This window comes from Varroa destructor, unplaced genomic scaffold (assembly GCF_002443255.2).
Source record: "Varroa destructor unplaced genomic scaffold, Vdes_3.0 BEIS01000003.1, whole genome shotgun sequence".
Taxonomy (NCBI): domain Eukaryota; kingdom Metazoa; phylum Arthropoda; class Arachnida; order Mesostigmata; family Varroidae; genus Varroa; species Varroa destructor.
The window spans coordinates 4,431,272-4,454,021 of NW_019211456.1; the positions used below are offsets into that span (position 1 = coordinate 4,431,272).

Below are 22,750 nucleotides of genomic sequence, written 5' to 3' on the forward strand. Positions count from 1 at the left end.
AGGTAATCCATAATAGAGTGTGTAGGATTTGTTGTAACAGCCCGGATATATACAACCACTCGTAAAGAGGCTGAATCCAACTTAGCGCTAAGCTATAGGAGAATACTGAAAAACTTTACCAACATCCTCATGAATCTGCGTTGTTCTAAAGTTATCCTTGCTAAGAGTTTTTTAGCGTGTTTAGCAGACTCAAACGATACAATATTTCTGCAACAATAGGCCTTTAAGATCAGTGATGTCGCACAATACCACACCGGATAGAGCTCACTCTTATGAACAGTGCTAGAGACAAGTAAAACGTTTACGTATTATTTAGCATACTTGTTAGTATCTACTTATGCAGTATGAGATCTGCTTAACTACAAGACCCTGCACAATCTGTTGGGTAAGAGCGAAATTATGAAACACTTTGACTAGAAGAAAATTACGATGAGGTTTTCAGACTTTGGAGCGATGCATCTCGGTGATGGTAGCTACATACCCATGTTGAAGAAACAAGAAGCTTTCAACAAATATTCGTTTTATTGTGTCCGAAGATATTTTGAATTCGTGTATAGGTAAATGATATTTAAAGATTTTCAGATTTAGAAATGCTCTAAAAATCTGATTTGTACTAAATCAGTGGTGCTTTCAGAGCTCAAAATCTTTTAAATCTGAATGCCGTAGCAGTAAAACATGGCGGATATATCCTTTCAGTTCGTCTAATAAATATAATAGAAAAGGCATTAAAGTTAGTCACGATACGTATTGATATTAATCGCACTAGACGTGTTTTTTTTTTTTTGAAACACAGGAAGCTTGTTAAATCCTACAGAGCTTTTCCATCGCTTACTGAGGTCCATTTATTTACAGTTGACAGTAACCTTATCTCGTTTAAATGCGAATTCACCTTAGCAAAGATTTCAAAGTATCGGTTACATCTCAGATTTGATTTGCAAATGATTTTACACCTCCTGCAGCTATAGTTGCAACAACAGCTATCTCTGACCATGACCATGCACTGAATATTCTGCGTCTGGTGCAGAAAGGTAAAAAAATGTATTCCGAACGTAGTTTTTCGAAGCGGTGAATAACAGTCCCGTTAAAACTAGAAGATCATACATATATTTTTTTTTTCATTTCTAATGACTTTATTCTTATCATAGCTGCACAAGAGGTCCTCTGTTCTCATATTTAAGTAGCTTAATTTTCTGGGCTATAGGTAGCTCATTCTCACTTGGCTACCCAGCGCAAACTCGACCGTAGGCTGCCATAATGGCAAGTTGGAGCGATCACAGGTTGCTAAGATATTCATGATTGTCGGATTCTTGCTTGGTCAGGTTTTTAATTCGACTCCGATCAATCGATGACTTCCTCATCTATTTATTTAGTATTTATCGCCACCAACACTTACATTTGTCGCTATATGAAAAGTCTCTTGCGAGAAATGCGACAGACACCACCGAGCAACGCTGAACTTGCTCAGACCACATTTTTACGCCCACACCGTCTACAACAAACCTTGAACCAAGCTGGTGTATCCTGCTAACAACTGATGAAATTGTTAAACGTTGAGCCTTGACCAATAGGACAAAATGAGCCCCACTGAGGCCGCTCTGAGCTTTTTTATGAATCTTCGTTTACTTCACGGTTTGCCGTATGAGATTTAATGAGCATGAAGTATCGTTATGAGCTCGCTATTGCACAACGACCATTAAAACAATATTTATTTCCAATCATGAACATTCTCCGTTGGGTTATGAATATTAGATGTGGGCTTTAGAAGTAAGTTATACATACCGGTTGAAATCCGTGCTGATCGATGTGTTATTTTTCAAGCAATCTTACTGACAAACCTGCGCTCTTAATTGGCGAAGAGTGGATGAAATAAAAAAAGTTCTATAAGAAAACTTTTTTCTCCTAGCTTCACTCCCTACGTGGCCACCAATAAAGCCGTGCGGCCTCATAGCAGTTCACAGAAAACATTTTGCCCGCTGATATTGGCACCTCGAGGAAGAACTGCTGAATCACGAGTCTAACGCCGTCCCCTTATCAAGTTCTTTTATATTTCCCGTTGTACAGAGGCCTTCAGCAACAATGGCAGGCGCAAAAACAAGCAACATCCTATGCACCTGTCCGTTGGACAGTGAGGGAAGGATTTGCCCATCGCACTAACTGCGCGCTACTCATTTGACATGATCAGGATTCACTGTGTTATAACTAAAACGAATGGAACACCCGCTCCACACTTGACGAAGCCCGTCACGCATAAATCTGCCATGTCTTGTCCTATCTATTTTGACAGCGTCATTGCAGTAATGCGAGGTGGCAGGTAGTTGATCCGAGTATCTCCTGCAATTTTAATGAAAACTGCGTCCTGTGAAAGAACACGGATAGTTTCTAAGAACTGCATTGAGCCTTCAGCTGATTAGCAAACGAATGCTCTGTTCTTCTATATTAAGTACTAAATAATCTGCTTCTGCACAAGCAAGACATTTTAGCACATAGTAAAACAGGAGCCCGACAATCAGTGCGTGGTTAACCATTTAAGATGGTTGTTGTGTCAAGCGCTAGTATTTTTTTGGACGCCTCTGATGAGCTGGCCCTTAAAGCGTTTGGTCGAACTGAAGCGTTGCTTCAGAAGCGTCACTCCACTTGCAGCGACAATACAAATGGTATTGGCCGATGAATCGTTTGCTTTCCCTTATCACTAACAAAATTTTGCTGTTTCTTAATCGTATGAGTATACTAGCTTCTTCTTAGTTCGTCGTCTAATATTTTCTTGTTGCCTATGTATTTGGCGATTTACTTTGGACTTGAGCGCCATGCTGTCACTCGCTGTTTAGCTAAAATAATCAATAACATTACTATTTTTCGCGTTTCCCTAGAAGGGCAGAATTGTAAATGAAAGGGGTACACTAACTGTCTCGAAGATACACATTTTTCTTAAGATTCATCCAAAATCTTATCCAGTTAATATGCTTTGCGTCACTATACAGTATATTCAAAACGTTATGTTCTCATCTTGAAGTCGAACCTTAATCGACATCAGTCCATGTCCTCAGTAGACGCACATTAGATGTGCATTCTGCTAATAAAAGATGCGGAAATATCAACAAACGTTCGTTTATGTTGAATGATAGGGCATTATGTATGTACTGTATGTCTCGTAAAACGTACGATATCAGCCGTTCCTTTGAGTTTATTTGTCTACTTTCTAAAACATCTTTTTGGTGAATTTAATTAATAATGCTTTCATCTTAATACTGGTGTACTACATTCTTAGACATGCGTGACATACTTTTCTCGAAATGAGGTGACTCTTGAGATACGAAAGGCTTCTCACATATGTCCTGTTGTAAAGCCACCGGTGAAGCAATAATTCAACCTTCATTTATGGTTTACGAAGTTTTGAGTCTTATTTTTCTCTACTATATGGTTTCTTCGTTACTTAACTGAATATGCGTAATACTACAAAAATAACTTTGCTACGTAACTTCGTTATACATACCGTACACTAATATACATGGTGTTCCAGAACTTGAACCTTAACCCGAATGGATTGGTGGAGTTCAATGGGCAGCGGATTTCTCTTTTCATGAAACCGTCGAGAGTTCATGCACATTTTACGGCTCAGAGTTGGAGCTTCTGAAAAAAGTAAGACGGCAGATATCACTCTAAGTATCTGTATAGAACCTTGGATGAGGCTCGACCGACAAAACAAGTACACGTGTATAAACGAACGCCTGTTTTTCTATTGTTTAGATACGCCCATGAACTCTCTTTGACTTAACCTTAACGAGGATGCCTGCAACGAAGTAGTTTTTATCGGTTAGGATCAGTCGTATTTTAAAAAATGTGCCACACTCCTTTCGCTAGTATCAAGAGTGTGCTATAGTTAACGGTTGCTAGTTGGGCTACCTTTTGTGAGATCACCAGACTAAAAAATCGACATTTTGTCCAGTTGTGTTGAAATACCTGATCGGCTCGAAAGTGGCCCGCTGTAATGGCATATGGAGGGTTTCGGGTAAAGAAGCAGTGTCTTAGCCTTAATTAGTTAATTAAGCACGCCTTAATCTAAGGCTCTAATGGGAAGTTTAAAAACTAAAAGCTGAAGGATAAAAACAAGATTGACTCTCATCTTCTTACGCTAGTGAGACCTATCATGTCACCTTTTTGAAAATTTTATTTATTAAGTTTATTTTCATAGTAAAATGACAGATCAGCACCAAGATAAACGTTTTGTGTATTGAGCTCGATCACCTTCCAAAAAATTGCCGAATTGTCTGCACCTATCTGACTAAACTTTTGAACTAAGCTGTTGGCTTCGGCTGACTGTGTAAGGTGACAGCGAAGCGTTATCCTTTATGAAGGTACTGTCGCAAATGTCGCTGTTACTCAAAAAGACATCCCAGGGGCACATTACTGTGGTTAAATGTTGGTAAAACACACACACGCGCACACACACCCTATATATATATATATATATATATATATATATATATATATATATAGGTGTGTGTTTGCGTACTTTGGGGCATCAAAAATAGTGATATTTACGGAAAAAGTACTATGGTAAAATTTACCGACAAGCTTAATGCCCTTCAAATGGTGCGGTTAGATTTTGGTATTTTAGGCCAATATCTAGGCAGGATTATTCACTCCATAATGTTCACTATGTCTGCATTCAATAGCGACTCCCATACTCGACCAAAAGCAAAAGAAATCCTTATATATTTTACTTATTAAACTGTAGATTGCTTGTTGGTAAAGAAATACTTTTGATCAAATTTTTTGGCAATTGCTCAAATACCACAAGAGCTGCTTAAAGCGACATGGCTGCTTGTGAACTCGTTTTTCTCGCATCATGTCACTTGTAGCGTGAAGTATCAGCCAGAGTACTCACTGACATAGTTGAATAATGGCGGCAACGCAACATCTTGGATACGTTTAATACGTGATACATGATCTTGTTCGGGGATCTTTAAAAGTTCTCAGAACATGGCTACGCTCATTTTATTCTTCAAGCTGTTGGAGTGCGCACCACAGAGGAGCTTTCACTGGTTCGACTGTGGAGTTATCGCAATTCTGATTGCAGCGGCACTTTTGGTGCTAGCTTGGTTAATAATGGAAACATCTTTCTCTATTTCGTAATTGAGTTGTTGGACATATGAAGCCAACCTTTATGCTGTACATATTATTAAAGGACGCAAAACTAAGATACATAACCCTACAATATGCGAGAACACTAAGGCTAGATGGCAACATTTACGTTGTACAGTCTACTTCTGTATTGTAGGATGCAATGCTGTGACTATGGCGCCATACTAAAAAGCTTATTGTGAACCTTGTATGGCAAAACTCACTCCTACAAAATTTAAGCGACAACAAAATTAGATAGTCCGAGCTATCCAGTTACTACAGTATTAAAACAAAAAGCTACGAAAGCAGGAAAAATCACGTTCCTCTAATAAAACCCCTAGTGAAAATTTGTATTATTTTTTCCGGTTGCGATTTCGTAGCTTTTATCTGCTGTTAGATGTTCTTTTTGGTTGTAACATATTTAAAACGTTTTTGCGCACAATATGTTTGTTTAAATGTATATCATACATGCGAAGTTATGTTTTATCCTTTTGCTAGTCTTCTTAGCTGAAAAAAATCCACTTCTTATCTACCAATTCCGAGGCAAAATTTTAATTAAAAAAATTGCTTCTATCTCATATATAGAACTTATTAATTCGGTTAATTGTAATAAAATAATATATGGCTATGTGGTTTAATGGTAGCTTCTGCTATTATTTTACTTGTTTAAAATTCAGGGGAGCATTTTAAGAGGATACCTCTCTGAAAATTACAAGCTATTAGCACGCTTCAAATGATCTAGAAGTAATTACAAATATTCATGAAGCATTAGTTGGTCACTCACTTTCATGACAAGCATACTTTCCGAGGAATATAAATATATAAAACGAAGGGAATCCATTCCTGAATTAGTTGGAAATCGATTTTTTCGCTTAATTTTAATCTAAATCTTCAATAGTTGTTGATATACTCAATACTGAATTTACACGTTTCGTAAAAAATGTATTTTATTTTATATATTTTTAAGAAGCATTAGCATTGTTAGCGAACTAATACATATAACATTCATAATTCAATGTGTGGTCAAAAACTACATTCTCGATGTTTATGAGTCATTGTTTCACGTAGGTAATACGTTGGTGATTTTTTCAAAAAAATTATTGCTGAAGAAGCTGCTGTAGCTCGCTTGGTGAAGGCAAAAAGCAGTATATGGCTTATCAGAAAAAGGTTGTAACATAACTGAGCTGAGTCAGCAATTGTTGTGGACGAATAGACTTGGCGCACCAGTGTTATCAATTAAATTCAATAAGATTTGTTAGGTTGATCGTGTAGATTACAAGAACGATTACAAGACACCATTCGATATGTCGAGAAGGATGGCATAGTCAATAGCGCGATCACTGCATCAGCCTAATAGTAATGTGATTTCAATCAACGCTGTGGGCTACAGAATATCTTTCGTATATTATCCCCACTAGATACGATAGTGGCAATGAACCTAACCGTGAGCAAAGCGTACTGTATAGCGGCTGGCTTTTCACGTTTGTCGTTCGTAGAACAAATGAACACTGAATGGGTCCTATTCTTATAGAGGAACATAGAAGGTTTACATTAGAAATAAGGAAGTCTTCTTCTAATAAGGAACAGGCGAGTTCCTCGTTGAGGGTTGACGGCATCTACGAAAACAATCTATTCATTAACCCATTTTTGGACTTGTTTTAATTAGTTCACCTATCAAGCCATAAAAAAAATTCGACTTTTGCTAAGACTCACCCTCTTGTTTTTAAAGTCTTCTCAAGTGAATCCGAACAATTCAAGACGATGTGGCATAGAACTCTTAGCTGTGCAAAACAAGTATTCAAGGTGACTAGGCTCAATTTTTAAGCATGGATCCTGCAACTGATTGTTAAACGCTTTAGGCGGCCGTTTAAATAGTGTGTTATGGCACAAACTTGGACCCCAAGCTCAAAAGGGCTAAAATTAATTTCAGAAGAGCTGTCAGATACGAATCATCATTCTGCTCCAATCTAGCACACAATCCTCATTACCTCAGCTGCACCAGCTTTTCCCCGTAGCAGAAAAACTGTGAGAACGGCGATGCCGAATGCGCTGTTTTCTAGTGCTAGGATTTGACAAGTATATTTAAGATCTAAATCGCGTGCCTTTATTTTGAAACTAAGGGACTAAATAAAACGTCCACCTGGCTAAATTTAAGAATTATGACAGTAATGAACGCACATTTGCCTCGATCTACCAGTTAAACTTTTAATTAAGCAGGATTATTAAGAAGTACCTACGCCACATTCGATACACTTAGAGCCTTGTTTGAGAGCTCTGCATAACTACCTGCATATCACATTATTTGTCTATTTAATATACTAAGTGTACAGTGCATACTAACTATGCGCGTATACTTAGTAGTATTTAAATATACACCAAGAACTCAGGGGTCATTGGCTATAATCACAAAAGCTGTCAGCATATATGCAAGTAATCGTTGGAACAATATTTTCCCCTAAAATAACACGCATAGGATAACCTTCGTCCTTATAACAAGACACCGATGTATAAATATTCAAATTTTATATTAGTTAGGTCAGAGTATGGTTAGTACGGAACGGTTTGTTACGACTTAAGTAAGAAGAATAACCGTTAGGTTTTAATAAAAAATTAACTTTAACGGCTGAGTTTAGTCTCTATTCTCTTTTGACCAATTTGATAGGTCCTAATACCTCAAGTATAACTTTTACGCCATTTACTGCAATTTAGAACTAATACTGCAAATAAAATAACGACATTATCATTGACGTCATTGGACCGTATAAAAATACGAGTTCCTAAGGAAAAGGGTGAATTTTCAACAATACGCTCTATTCGTATTTTATCATTGAGCAATACTGAAAAGTTCAACGGCAAGTTTCATAATTGCGACTCCAGCTTTTTAGGGATCCCGAGTGTGCAATCTTAAACTATATTCTGTATTTCTAAGCCTCTGAGGAGCACACTGCCATATGTCATACGGTGGCTAGTTGTTTACAGTCAATGACTAAATAATACCGCATCGCGAAATTGCCATCGCGAAATAGATTTTGTTAGCAAGTTCTCATCGATTTTATTTAACTACTTATTGTTAACAACCCCCGACATCGTATTTTATCTAATATGGACACTTGGTTTTTGAACAGCTGAAAGGCACAGAGCACGTTTAAGTGGATGAAGATACGGCTATCGGATATAACGGGTCATACATCGTTCTTCACACATGTAACGTAGAGCACACTGAAGTTACTTTGACAAGTGGGTGCCTAATATAATTCTTTCAAAAAGTACAACAGAGGTTGCAGCTCAACATGGACTACGTTAGATGTGTATCAAAAATATACTATATTTTCACTTCAAAATCAGACTCCCGCTCCAAACAGTGAGAGCAGAAGTAATGAAATGCACTATACTGCTCTTTCCGTCAGTTCCAGAACCCCACATTTTGTTCTTAATTAAAAAAATTGCTATTGATTCCTTTCGTGGTAGAGTCTATCTAGAATAAGGACAATGAAAATAGAATGTGAGAACCTGTTGAAAAGTGCATCTTGCAGAGGTTGATCAGTCGGTATCTAAGCAATTTTTCAATTGGCAAGTGCTACTTGTACGGAGATACGGAGATCCACTTCTACGGATGCACCGAATGATCCCAGACATTTTTACAGATTTTCTTCTGAATGTACAATTTTTTTCTAAGGATTTTTGTTACTAAATGTACGCATTTTTGCTAAAACTGCACTACTGCCGTCTGGCCATTCACGTGTCGCAAACACGGAATACGTAGATTTCCAGTACACTACCCATCCAGTAAAAGCAGATTGTTCTCAGCAGGTTCTCTCACTCACTGCACTTTTTATCAACCGTATTATCGCATGTTTATTGGAATCTTGATGCAGGTCACTATAGGTGACAAAAGCCGACTAAAGGAAAACCAGCAGGAATTAATGTGTATCAAATAAATAAAAATCTATAGTTTTATTTACAAGCGTTCCCATTTTAGCAATAGATGCTTTAAGAGTGTATGATGGAAGCCTGATCTTCGGCAGCTTCATCCTAGAAGCCTCGTTGGCTGGCGGCCCTTAATGTCAACTTTTGAAGATCGCAACCCACTTTTTAAATGGGCTTTTATGACTTATTTACAGCTCATCGTGATCCTCGGATTTTTCCTCTTTTTCTTCGGACTTCTCGTCGTCTTCCTCACTGACCTGCATATAAAGAAAAAATGCCTTAGTTTTCAGCTCCATAAGAAGCTGGTCGTGGATCAGGATGTATTACATATATAATTAATTACCTTGTTGCTGCACTTCTATTAAACTAATAACTTGTTGCTGCACTTTTATTCGCGTTCACTATTTCACAAAATACATCACCCTCGCGTTTACTATTTGATAAAATACATCACCTACGGGGAAAATACATCACCTTCTACGGGGTAAATAGATACGTAATACTTGCCTCATCATCTTCAGGTGTCTTGTTTTTTTCAAGTTCCTCCTCCATACGCTTTCGTTCCTCTTCATCTTTCTTTTTTTGTTCTTCATCCTGTTCCTCCTTCATTTTTTTCTCGGCATCTTTTAGAGAACCCCAGACCTCCTCACCAAATGATTTTGCCAAATCCACGTCGTCAGTGATGAGGAAGTTATCAAAAATCGTGCCAGATTTCACCTGCCAGAGGTCGAGGCCGATGTTGCACAATTCCTTTTGCACATAAATCTTATCGTCGGCCTGGTACTCGGGGTTGTCAATCTCAGGATGGACCCATTTGCCTTTGAACGCAGGGTTGTCGATTTTCTTCGGCTTCCATTCGCCTTTGTACTCTGGGTTTGTGATCTGAGGAGGCTCCCATTCGCCATCCATCTCATCGTCCCAGTCCTCTGGTTTCTTCGCTTCGGGGTCAGGAATGTACTCTGGTTTGTCCCAATCTTCAGGCTTAGTATCTGAAGGATCATCGATCTTTTCGCGGTCATCCCAATCCTCTGGCTTTTTGGCTTCGGGATCCTTGATCTTCTTTGGTGGAAGGAAGTCCCAGTCGTCCTCGAATGACCCAGACTCTACCTTCTCATTGTCAATTAATACCTCGTATGTCTGATCAGGTTTAACTATCAGAGTGTAAAGATGAGTGTAGACATCATCTTTACAGCGTATTTCCTTCTTAATAAGGTGGTTCTTTCCTTTGTAGTTGAAGATCACATGAACCTTTTTTGTGCCAGGTCCGCAGATATCAGGGCCAAACATGATCCCATAGGGTGAATCACCGTTCATCTGAGTCTGGTCGAGATCGCAGGGGAAGAGCTTTACATAACCACCTCCACAATCGATGTTCTGTTCATGCTTGACAGTGAATTGGATCACCTGTGCGACAAGATACCAGAACGGAGAGTTATGCGTTTGTAATTAAGCATTTCGGTTTCATAGAACCGTTAAATAGAATGGAACGCACCACGACTAGGTTAATTATGTTGTCACTACTTATCGGATGTAAAATCCTAATTTCTCTTTACCGTTGGAATTGCTGACCACTGTTGGAAGAGCTAATCGGATCACGTGTACATTATTATTCGTATGTTGTATGCATATATGCATACATCTACGATGCACGATGTCGTTAACTGGTGTTGGATATCAAACGCGGTTAAATCAAATTTTACGTATACAATACATGCAAGTTGAAAATAGTCTGTATCTATTATGAATATGTGAAATCGATGAATACTACGTGAAACTAAACGTTTCTATTCTATAAACGGTGCAATTTATTGCTAATGGCAGCATTTTCCTTCACATGCTACTTTACTACTAAACACCGAAAGTTAACAAGTAGCACATACCAAAGGCTTTCCTTCGTTAGTAAATTTCTTGAAGTTTGAAGATATTCCATAAAACCGTGCATCTTGTGAGGTCTTAAGTCCTTTTGACTTTTCCGCGTCACCATAGAACCTGCCGGCAGTCAACTCGAATTTGCCGGCTTCGTCTCCTTTGAAGGTAGACTGCACCCACCTTGTAGTGTACGCATCTGGAAAATCGAAGAATGGCTATTGTCGTATTCTTGAAGCACTGACTACACAATGGAAAGTTAGTTAGCTAAGGTTGTACTCGTCGAGGTTAAGTCCAATGCACTTTAAACAAAAAAATGTGCAGAGAATATGTACATCGGCAACTCGTTAATGTATATAGCCAGTTTTAGATCACCGGCTCTATCTACATTATCAGTCTACCAAATATTTCCCCACCGCCGTCAAGAAGCGTGGGTGAACCTTCTAGAAGAACCACGCGTGCCTCGTAAATTGCTTGTATAAAGCTCTACTCCGGACAGAAATTCATCTGCTCTACGACTTCTATGCACACGACATTATCTGTCTAGGCCCAGCAAAGCTCCAACGTGTAATTCCAATGAGAGCGGCTACATAGCTTGGTATCAATACCGGCTGACCGACGAATGTCGACGTCATTAAGTATATCGTGCCCGGCAACGCGGTTCAAGTCTGTCTGACCAAAATAACTCGGAACTTACTCTATCTTGGTAGTTTGTTCTGAACTGAAAACAAATGCCAATAGGCTCTCACAGACCGACGTCGTGAATTTATCCATCCCACGTCAGCTGACGCTCTGAATGCTGTCACTCAGCGGTGTCGATGAACTCTTTTCACAATGGTGAAAGCAAAAATATCGAGGAAGGTGTAGAGATAATCAACCTAAAACATAACATATTTTAATAAGTAGCAAATGCTTGCGTGACTTACCGCCATCCTCGAAGGTTTCTTTAAAATAGACTTCAGCAGTGGCAAGCCCCACTAAGAAGAGTAGGACAATTCTACACATTTTTGACAAAAGCCGCCCCACCGACAACCACAACGTCCAACTGAGAGTCAACTAGTGAGGCCCAGCACCCTATGCCAAGCGATGATATACCACAGGGAGGTTCCACACGGCGGGCTGTGATTGGCACCCAGCCAGCCAATGGCATTGTACCACGACCCAACGCGCGAATTTCGAATTTAGCGCCGCGTGTCTCGCGCCGAGGTTGCGTGAAGTATGCGAAAGCTATTTTACTTGATGTTATGTGTTTCTGTAACGGTACGGTAGTAATCTGCCTGATATTACAAACATCTTTAGCTTTTGGGCTTGAAATTTAATTGTTTTGTCTTTTTTCTTTGCAAATAAATAAGGTTGAGACGGTGTTTAGAACAATGCGCTTATCTATTACAAAGTATTCTAATTTCACAGTTGTATTGCTTGTGCTCTTTGTTTACGTCTAGTGTAACAACAATATCAAGTGGCTGGCGCAGTAATGTTGACGGTACAAATCTCTCTACTCCCTCTAATGTAGCAGATAAAGCGACGCCTCTGTAGGATGAAGTGTCTCTTGTACAGCTCTGGCGGGAACCCATCGATCGATAAAATTATTCGTGAACTCTAAAGTTGTGTATCTTTAAATAGTTAAAGGCAAATTTTTATGTGATTTTAACAGGATTTAAGTAGGCTTCTTTTCACTAATGAACAGTAATTGACAACATAGCAAATTCGCTAAGACGAAAAGAGAAACCGACGTGGATTTGGATGCGTTCCTTTTTCGCTATTGCGGCTACACAGACAACCACTCCTTCATGCGTAAACGTTTAGTAGTATTAGCTGTTTGAATTCGATATAAGCGGTTGTGCTAGAAAGACCTGTATAGTTCACCAACGACGTCTTGGAGAGGAAATTGCTACGATTTAAAATCAGAGACGAGCACTATCAATTTCACGAATAGATACCGAATGCTTGATTTTGCCAAATGCAATGAACATGGAACAAGATAGCAATATTGCATAGAAGTCAACTAAACTAGGAGAAAGGAGTCCCTGTCAGAGCGTAATATAATGATGGATAATAAAATAACAACGTAGGATGCAGGTAGCGCGAGTGGATGTTATGATTTTTACTACATATTGATTGCGTAGCAAAAGGAGATTTTTTTATGACTAACAAACTTACTGTTGAAAACTCTGAATGAAAACATCTCTTTAGAACCATTACGCCAAGCCACCTTGACGGCTATTGCAACTCGTAGTAACGAGTAAAACATAAATAAAGAGAAAATACTAATAGGATTCAAACATAGGCGATCGTCAAAGACGATTGCATAGAGGTTATTTAGACCAGAGTTAATTTAAATGATCTTCAGTCGAACATGAAAATCTCAAGCAAAGGTAATACAATAATAATTTTTAGGAAATGATTAGAATTTTTACTTATTCGAACCACATATGGTGGATCCTAAAAAGCCAATTGGAATTCACCATAACTCGTTCCTAATAAAGAGTTTTAACATGAAAGCCTCGCTAGAAGCATTTATCTCAGAGCATGCATGGTGATCTAATCTACCGAGGACCACTGAGTCAGCAAGGCTGTGATCTGAACGCAGTACATTCGCCCCAAGGATGCTACGAAAAGGTTACCACGAGTCCGAGTGAAGAGTCCAAGGTACTCCGTATATCCCTGCACTTGCTTGAGGCTGTCATGAAGACCAAGTTAAATTATGCGGGAAAGTTTGATTGTATGGTGGTATACGCATTGATAAAAGTATTACACCTAAGGTCAGTTTAACTCTGCTACGACAACCGCACGGTCAAACAATACCCGTATACGAGCCTTACAGCTTTGAAAAGTAATATCTACCTCACGATGACTTCACGATGGAAAATTTTTCATCGCCGTTGCCAGCTGGCTGAATTTTAACAATACTCTATAATATCTAGCTGTACAATAAATATGCTGAAGCTTGATCGGCCTCTCCTACAAAGTTAATCTTATCGTATTATTGTTAACTGCCTGAAGAAATTCTTAAAACTTAATCATGCAGTGACTTTTCAGATATTGAGTCGTTATATTTTCAAGAAGTGTTCTACCGTTAGCTGATTTTGTCTGAGCACTATATGTAGCATATCTAATTGGCCAACATGTACGTTAGTATTTCTCACCTTAATTCACATAATGCTAGATTCTTGAAGAGGCTAAACGTTGTTTTACCATGCCTTTTTTCGTCTTTTGCACGACGTAGAAATGCGCTAACGTCGAAGACATCTAGGGACCATTTACTGGTAAAACCAATTTTAGATCCCCATCTCTTCGTCTTGAATCGCTTGTTCTTTAGGCGTTGCAACGTTTGCCGAAAAAGTTGTACCCAGATAGCTTAACAAAATATGGGCTATGATTTGCGTTCAAAGGAATTTTTATTTGTTTCTTTTTTTTAGAATTGTCTGGGCCGCTGAACTCTCTAGGAATTAGATATGGTCATATAACAAAATAATTTCGCCCTGTTTCAAAAAGGCTTTTCCAAGGCTTTAAAATTCTCATTTTCTGAGCTGAGCTAAGTTGCAGTCAACGTTACTATACAGCACCCTTGCAGGTTCTATCAAATGCATGAGTTGTCCATCTATATTGGGCCTCATATGGGTTAACCCATTCATTTCTGCACTGAATATTGTAGCACAACTGCCTTTTTCGTTTCCAATACCGACGCCAGGCCAAAATCATTTTATTTAATATATGAACAATGAAATGCACATAGCAACGGCCTTTTACTTGAGAATATGTAACACTCACTGTCCTGCCATAAATAAGCCACGTCCTAGGCAATTCGTAGCAGTGTTGCAGTCAATTCCGAATAAATGTTTCCACTTTAGTATTCGGTACTGCCATAAAGGGTTGCTTCGGAAGGCTGGGTTCTCAGCATAAAACGATGCAAGCCTATGCCCAGGTTCGAACATGGACAATGGTATACTTCCGTGTTTAGTGGGCAAATACGTTGCCACTGCGCCATTCCGGGGGTCGCGCTTAACTCTTACCTACGCGAAAAGCTACTTTTTTTTTCATCTACCTGGACGTAGTTCGTCGGACTTCGGTTCTGGCAAAATTCCAGGACGAAATTTATAGTGCAAATAGAACTCATGATGAACTCTGAAAGGGTGAAACCAGCTTCGGCAAACGTTGCCAGATACCGCTGTGCATTAGCCCCCATTCTCTTATAGAATTTTCGCCGGGGGATCCGCATCCTCTAGCCTAGGCTACACTTTTATCAGTAGCAGCGGCAAAGTCGAGAAAAGGGTAGTGTTAGAAGAGGACGAGAACAGTTGCCGAGCAGTTTTTAGCCCACATGATTTGTTCGCATAAAAAAATTGTTTTAAATTCAACCAAAATCCTACAATAAACGAAAAAAGAGAAAATTGTTGTCCCACTTAAAAGTAGGACCTAATACAACTCATATACTATACATAACGTATAGTATTGGTTTTGCAATTAAGAGACCGTATCACTCTTTACTAGAAAATATTGTAGTAAGGAGCAAGCCTATTAGGCGTGACAGTTTTAGAAAATCTTTGTCAATAACTAAAGTGTTTCTGATCTAGGCTTTCACCCGGAATCACCATACAATTTTTGCGTTCACATCGAGGGTTCGATCAAAAAAACACTTATTATCGATCTATTATGGATAATTGGGTGAATAATGCAAAGTGGCAGTTTTTCTCAGTTGAAGTTAATTCATTCATATATTCAACTATTATGTAAAAGGCCCGATTTCATCTGGATCAGTGTTATTGTTATTACGAAACAAAAAACCGTTGAACGCATATACTTATCTTAGAATTCCCTTTTGCGGGACGGTACGATACGAAGGGAAGCGCACAGCGTAAGAGTGAAGTGCTAAGTGGTCCATAAATGTAGGTATGTATGAAAAAAATACTTGTACCATTAAAGTAGACAAAGCACAATATATCAATTATAAATACATCCTAGAAAATGTCGTAATTTCAAATATGTCGAAACTGCAATTTAACAGGGAGGTGATTAAGCAAATCTAGCTGGATGCAAACTAGATCCTACTATTGAATACGGTCCGATTTCATCTACGCCTGTTCCTCTAAATTTAACCCAGCCTCTCATAGGTGGGGTTTTAGAACGTAGAGTCCTTATTACTACATCTTGTTGTTACGATAAATAATAACGTCAACAAATTGCAGATAGAAGCCCGTCTCTCCGCTTCTAGAAGTATCATATCTAGCATGAATTCAAGCACAGAGGTGCGTTTTTGTCGTATCTGTCAGCTGTTTCTTAGCAACTGAACCTAAAATAGAACGTTCCATGCGAAAAGCAGAGCTTCGTTAACTGCAACTTAATTAAATGGCTCTAAAACTTTTTCATATGTTTAGCTTTCTTAGAAAAATATGGTAACTAGATGCGTAGGCTCTAGGAAGCACCAAAATAGGAGCCAATTCATCATAGAAATTAGAGGATGGTAGTAAATGATGCATCGTACGATCTGAAAGCATATCAGTGCTGAGATATATCGCCTCAATAAAAGCATATCGGTAACAACAGTTTCTTTATCCCCCGATGGTAACTGAGTAAAAAACCCCTCTGAGCCAAAGATATCATAGGGCGCACCACGCTTTTTCACAAAAAAAACTTTCACAGAGCGGCAACGGTGTCAAAGCTTTCTTACGTGAGTCTCGAACACTCATTCACTTTAATCCTGCTTATTTGTTTTGCAACTATCGCCATATGTACAATATGCCCTATTGCACAACAGGCAACAACAGAGGGATTCTTGCTTGTGCACATGACACTTTTGTTGGAGCTTCTATAAGCCTATCGCTATGACGCCAGCTTTTTGAGACAACTTTCAAACCATAATAGCAAAAGCGTGGGAACGACAGTTTGAGGCTCTGCGCTATACTCATACTCAATAGAAGTAGCTCCCGCATGTCACCAAAGCCTTGACAACTTATCTATAAGAAATTGTTAAAATATCAACATTATATTAAAATTTCTTTTCAGTACTTTCGGTAAACCTTTATATCTTAATTTTTATCGCAGTGAAACAAATAAGTTACCATCTGAAAAGTTCACCGTCCTCCATTTTATACTGGTTCCTTATGTATCCATAAGACGAATTTGGCAATCGTCTCTGGGTTGTGAAAACCACATAGGTTTATGTGAATAGCAGCACTACAGCGACGTTTATTTGAAGCTTTTTGACAATAGTTATTAAGGTCGAGACGAACATTTGAAGTAATTGAATTATTTTTAAGACAAAAGCAAACTACTAACCGATCTATAGCCTAGCCTCAAAAGTATCTAAGGTTTTTCACAAAAAAAATGTTTCAAATTAACGAAAATTTCATCCATGCACCGTTTTTTCTTGACGACCTACGGCGAAAATTCTAAAAAGAATGAACTTTAGTGAAGACAAATGTAGTTTACAAGTAACGCTAACGGTATTAAAGTGTAATATTTAAAATTGCAACGAAATCGATAGCCTTAAGTCAAAGAATATAATTGAAGTTCGAAGTTCCTTCGCCTATCAATTCTGGAACAAGATCCCTCAACGTGTGTGGCTTCATCAACAGATTTATCGTAGTTATATTTAAAAAAAGAGAAAACAATTTCTCAACTGTGTCCATCTTTTGCTTATACAAATACGACCGTTTTCAATGCAGATAAAACAAATTAAAAACTATTCATGCAACATACACAGTTAATTTATTAGATCTTTTGGTTATTAGTTGTTACAATAATTCCAATACAACAATAATTTTTATAATTTGATTACAATGATTTTTGGACCTGTTTCAGGCCATGCGTTACGCCTGGCGATATCGATATTCCGTATGTGCTGTAACCGAACTGCAGCTTCCTTCTCTCCAGAAAATTCGCTGCAGACGCGCGCAGACGAACTTTGCCTTTGATCTTTAGCAGTTCCTAAACTTGTGTTGTTGCAATCAGCTGTTATTCGTCCTGCGTCTTACTCATTCTATTGATTTTTAGAGAAAATTGTTTATAAAAGCACACTTTGACATAACTCTACTTTTTTTAATAAGACTTATGGGTGACCAAGACGTAAACGACCGGCCGTCATACAACAAGAGCCAGCAAGTTAGAGTAAGTTCGAGCCCTATTTAGTCACTGTACAATCTGCTTTGTCATTAGCTTCTGATTTAGCGTCCATTAACTTCGAATGATTTGTACCTACGGACTGACACCACAGACTATTGTGTTATTTGAATATTTCAAGGTCTAGAGCGTTGCTTCTGCCACATATTCTTGTCTCATAATGTTTACCACAAACAAATCTTTAACAGTTTTCGCACCTACGCATATTTTTTAGAAAGTTGTTTTTTACTCTATATTAGGAATTATTTTCGTTATCTTTTTCGTTAACATACAATTTCTAGTACATAATTCTTTTAAAAACAGTGTTTATTGTCCTGATGTTCTGAAATGTTTAGCTTTTAGATTAAGCTGTTTTATAACGTAAAAATATCTACATTAAAACTAGTTTTCCATTGCATTTTGATTACAAAGATTAAATTACACGATATCTAACTACCATTGAGGTATATTTAAAAGTGTTTAATTTGTAATAGCACTTTTGATAGTGAAGAGGGCTTCAAAAACTGATATCTGAAAAAGGTTTCCTAGATGAAAAACGTTATCACTTTTTTGACCAACCTGATATAAAAGAACGTACGCTTGGCTTTAATAACGCGTGTAGCTTGCAGTGTCATTATAATAATCCATGGGTTTCTACCGGGTTAGTTAGGCGGAATATGTGTCAACGTCACGTGACTGTTGCGTATAAAAGAAAACCAAAAAAAATTTGTAACGGAATTGGAAGTTAAACTTAGCAACGAAATAAAGGATACTGGTCGAATATTAGTGATATTTTTCCTAGTAATAGATAAATATCCTAATAGCTATACGATATCCACTGAGGTAAATGTTACAATACAGGCACGCACCCGCGGGGTCAAATCCAACCCAACTACAATTGACGAACAACGGGCAGAACTTGAGGAATATCGATATAAATTAGATATGTTCGAGTCAAGGCTCCGAAATTCGTCATTTATGGATCCTGAGGACAGGCGAACTTTGCGGGAACAAGTAAGTTAGTTCTTAAATATATATACCTATATAGCAAGCTTAAAAATTCTGCGCTATAAGCCAAATAGCAACAGTCAAAGCAAGTGAGATTGTGGGTTCGCGCATTTACCGCACAAAATAGAAATGGTTGAGTGATAACACGGAGCAAATTAAAATTACTTTTTTTAGGGAAACAGTTTATACTTTGAAGAATTTAGTGTGAAATGTACGCGCATACTACGTACAGCAGCTTCAGTTTCGATATTTTCATATCAAACGTTCTCGCCACCGGCTGGAGAATGCCTGTTCCATAAATACGAAAATATATAATCGCTATAGCCAAATCATAGGGGTCCGTATTCAAGGTATAACTCACAATCGGCACCATACGCAAGTTCATCAATTTCCAAAACAAAAATCCGCAATTGATAGTTTACGTAGTCGCCAATAATTATTAATTATGCTGCTTCTGAAAAGTTCGAGGACGGCACACGTCTTTGGATGCTCCTTGGATCGTGGAATAATCTTAAATCATCAAGGAATACATATTAGGCGATACTGCTGTCTTGAACGTGTATAAGTTGTATATATATGCATATATGACGCGTTTGAGAGTGAGTCTAGTACATCTAGATATGTTATTCTTATGATAAATATTGAAAAATCTTTTGTGAATTTAGCGAGCGAATTTTTTTAAAACGACATATGTACAATTAGAGGCGAAAATATCGTATTATTAAATATTAAATTTCGAAAAAAAAATGCAAAGCCATGTCGACCAGATATGTATATAGTTATGTAATACTTTTATCGAATAAATAAGATACAATAAAACTGTATCCGTCTATTGGTAGGTTTAGGCGCGATCCGCCCATGCACATTTCCCCCTCTAAAGGACCGCTCAACTACGTCGTTGTTGGGGGCAACTACGGGCTTGGGGGCAGCTGCTGATCATACCTTAAGAAATGCTTTGAGTTTTAAGCACTGCATTGAATTTGTTCAACACTGCGACGACAGTTGCATGGTTGTGGTGCATGACCGTGAAGAAGGAGTAGGATAGCGAGGGATCATAGATCCAAACGAACGAATGATCCGAATGTTACGTTCGATACAGCTAACTTTCGCGTGCAGAAGGGAGGTACTATAGCTTTCCGTATCGCTGTTAGTTGTTGCTGTGCTTGTCTGTTGTTTTTGTTCGTCATATTCTATAATTTGTGTATGCAATGAAAGTATGGACAGTGTAGTAGGCATAAAGCAAATAAGCACCGATGCGACATTGTCCCCTCTCTGCCTGCCGCTTAATGTGGGAAGTATTCGATCATCTTTCAAAGACGAACGTTAAAAATGCTAATTGTTGGCTTTATTAAAGCGCTATTTCCCCTTCTAATTCCTTAACAGGTAATTTATAAAATACGGTTCTGGATACTGGTAATGTAGTTGCCGCTAATATCTTTACCATCCTTAGTTTACTTCCATTCCAATAAGTTCTGAGGGAAATCAACACCTCACCAAGCTCGACGACTCTAGCTTTTGTTCCTTGCTATTACAATTAACCATAGATTTTTCGCATTTTCGCCTCAAGAAGCTAACACTCTAAGGTAAACTTTAGCGATCAGAGAAGTCATATCTGCACTCGATTTAAACTGTCCACTAAAGATTGAAACCACCTGACTCCTGGATATTTGCTCCGGTCGCGGTACGACGAATCGCTGACTCTGCTAACTCTTTTTGCACGCTTCACCAGTGTTCCCCGTTACGCCCCCGTCGTGTTTCATTTTAACGGCAACAACGATGATTACCCAACGGCATCAGGAAGATAATCTTTATATCTCTTGTTAGCATTTTCTCTAAACATCATACCCACTCGACAACAACGACAGTGTTTTAAATACTACCTCATTCAGACGATTGCCTTAGGATTTCTTTCTAAGTAGAAAACAAAATAGATAGTTATCGATGACCTTTTAACAAAATCAAGTCTAATCGCTGCCTTTATAATGGATACACTCTAGCTTCCCGATCGTAGAAAGGCTAATGTTGCTTTTCCTGAGTCATCGCTTGTTCGGGTGTATTGTTAGCATAAACACGCCTGACTTGTTCGAGCGCTTTGCACGATGCCAAATCTACGCAAAGCATCGTCCTGTAGGCCTTCTCGCTGGTGTATACGTATGTCCGACAGAACTTGCCTATTTTATTTGAATAAATCTAAAAATCAACGTGTGCCGTGAGAAAAGGTGGCAGAAAATACGTTACTTTACCGGTAGACCTCGACTAGCGTTGCCTGAACATTTTGGACGATCTGCGACGATGGCACCTGGAAAGTATCTAGAAATAGCGCTCCGTTCCTCATATTAATAGTGATATAGTAGTAGTTTTATATATATATATATATATATATATATATAATAGTGATTAATAATAAAGCTAGTGACCTCTCTGGCGCGTTTTAGCGATTCATTCCAGATAGCAGCCTTTAGCTTCGATGACACGGAGCCAGCCACCACAAAATAACCTGGTTGCTGACTATGCCCGGGTTACCCTGAGCGTGAAATGTCGGTAAACTTTTCAAAAATGGGTCCTTGTTATTAAGGCCATAGCGTTTGGCCTCAAAAAAACGCGATTGACTGGGCTGTTACGAGAATTCTGAGCCGCTTTTCATTTTTTCTAAAGAACGTTTGCCATAATCCTGCACAGTTTCGTCGACGCTTTTTGTAGCGTTGGCTTTTTGTCGTTTATTTTATGTGTGCTGTATTTCATGAGCGAGATCGATCTGGATTTCTAGGTATCTAGTGATTTTAGTCCTGTTTAAATGTATAATGGTAGGTCAAAAGTTAAAAGGTCCTGGCGTGCCTTCTTACCGACTAACCAAATCTTTCCCGGCTTAGTCGGAGACTGGAATTATGTGCCTTCATTAAACTGCCCAAAATCACTAGATTGATTTTACCCGGTTTTTGCACTTAGAACATGCCTCAAGTAAATAGGTACTTGAAATATCTGGTGTTCATCTATTTTTTCGTATCAAAAGCAAATGTCTTCAAAAATTCAAACACGAATTTGGCATTTACGACAGCGTATTGTTGAACTCTGTTCGGTCGTTAATGATTAACATGTATATTTGATATTTTGCATGAGGCTGAGACCCCTTAGCTCGCTGTAACCTTCTACACAACAGTTCACTCTAGCAAATCCGTTTGTTTGTTTAGTAAAATGCTAACTGTTACTTCCATTTCAGGCCAAGGAGGCAAGAGAGCACTTGAGGAAACTGGAATGGCAAGTTAACCGTATTCATCGGAAGTCTCAAAAGTCATTTCTGATAATTTTTACTATTTTTACTCTGTTTATAACACTGTACATATTTCTTATGGTCAAAACGATTTGGAAGGACGAAAAGAACAGCGAGCGTATTACGTAATTACGATTAATATACTTAGCTAGGAATTATCAAAATGACAATAAAATCTAAATCTGAAGCAATTTAATAATTTCGTACAACTATTTTTTATGATAATGACACGTTAGAATTATACTGTTACAAACTTTTTATGTTTAGCCCTTAACAACAACCATATTATGACCGCATTTAGATAAATTAAAAAAGCGCAAGACATTCACAAGGTTTCCTGGAAAAGAATCGTTACTTACTATAGATCGCTCGACTTGATATGGTCAGTATTATGATTTAATAACCCAATAATTTGCAATGCTTTTTAGTGCAACACGTGGTATAAGCAATTGGGCGTAGTCG

General features: G+C 38.3%; 3 protein-coding genes across 3 annotated transcripts in view; 2 read left to right on the forward strand and 1 right to left on the reverse strand.

The window, feature by feature from the left end:
* The window catches only part of PMCA (plasma membrane calcium-transporting ATPase 3), a 107,683-nt gene that overhangs the window by 73,827 nt on the left and 11,106 nt on the right, over positions 1 to 22,750 (forward strand). The gene's annotated exons all lie outside the window — the stretch shown is intronic.
* Calr (calreticulin) lies at positions 9,042 to 12,000 on the reverse strand. Its single transcript, XM_022798481.2, has 4 exons — positions 11,841 to 12,000; positions 10,929 to 11,113; positions 9,556 to 10,452; positions 9,042 to 9,305 (listed from the first exon to the last, which is right to left on the reverse strand). Exons 1-4 carry the CDS (start codon positions 11,917 to 11,919, stop codon positions 9,237 to 9,239), a joined length of 1,230 nt encoding a protein of 409 aa, XP_022654216.1. The 5' UTR covers positions 11,920 to 12,000; the 3' UTR covers positions 9,042 to 9,236.
* Positions 17,836 to 22,487, forward strand: LOC111247759 (uncharacterized). Its single transcript, XM_086984707.1, has 3 exons — positions 17,836 to 18,021; positions 18,874 to 19,026; positions 22,238 to 22,487. The coding sequence occupies exons 1-3, from the start codon at positions 17,965 to 17,967 to the stop codon at positions 22,415 to 22,417; spliced, it is 390 nt and encodes a 129-aa protein (XP_086840833.1). The 5' UTR covers positions 17,836 to 17,964; the 3' UTR covers positions 22,418 to 22,487.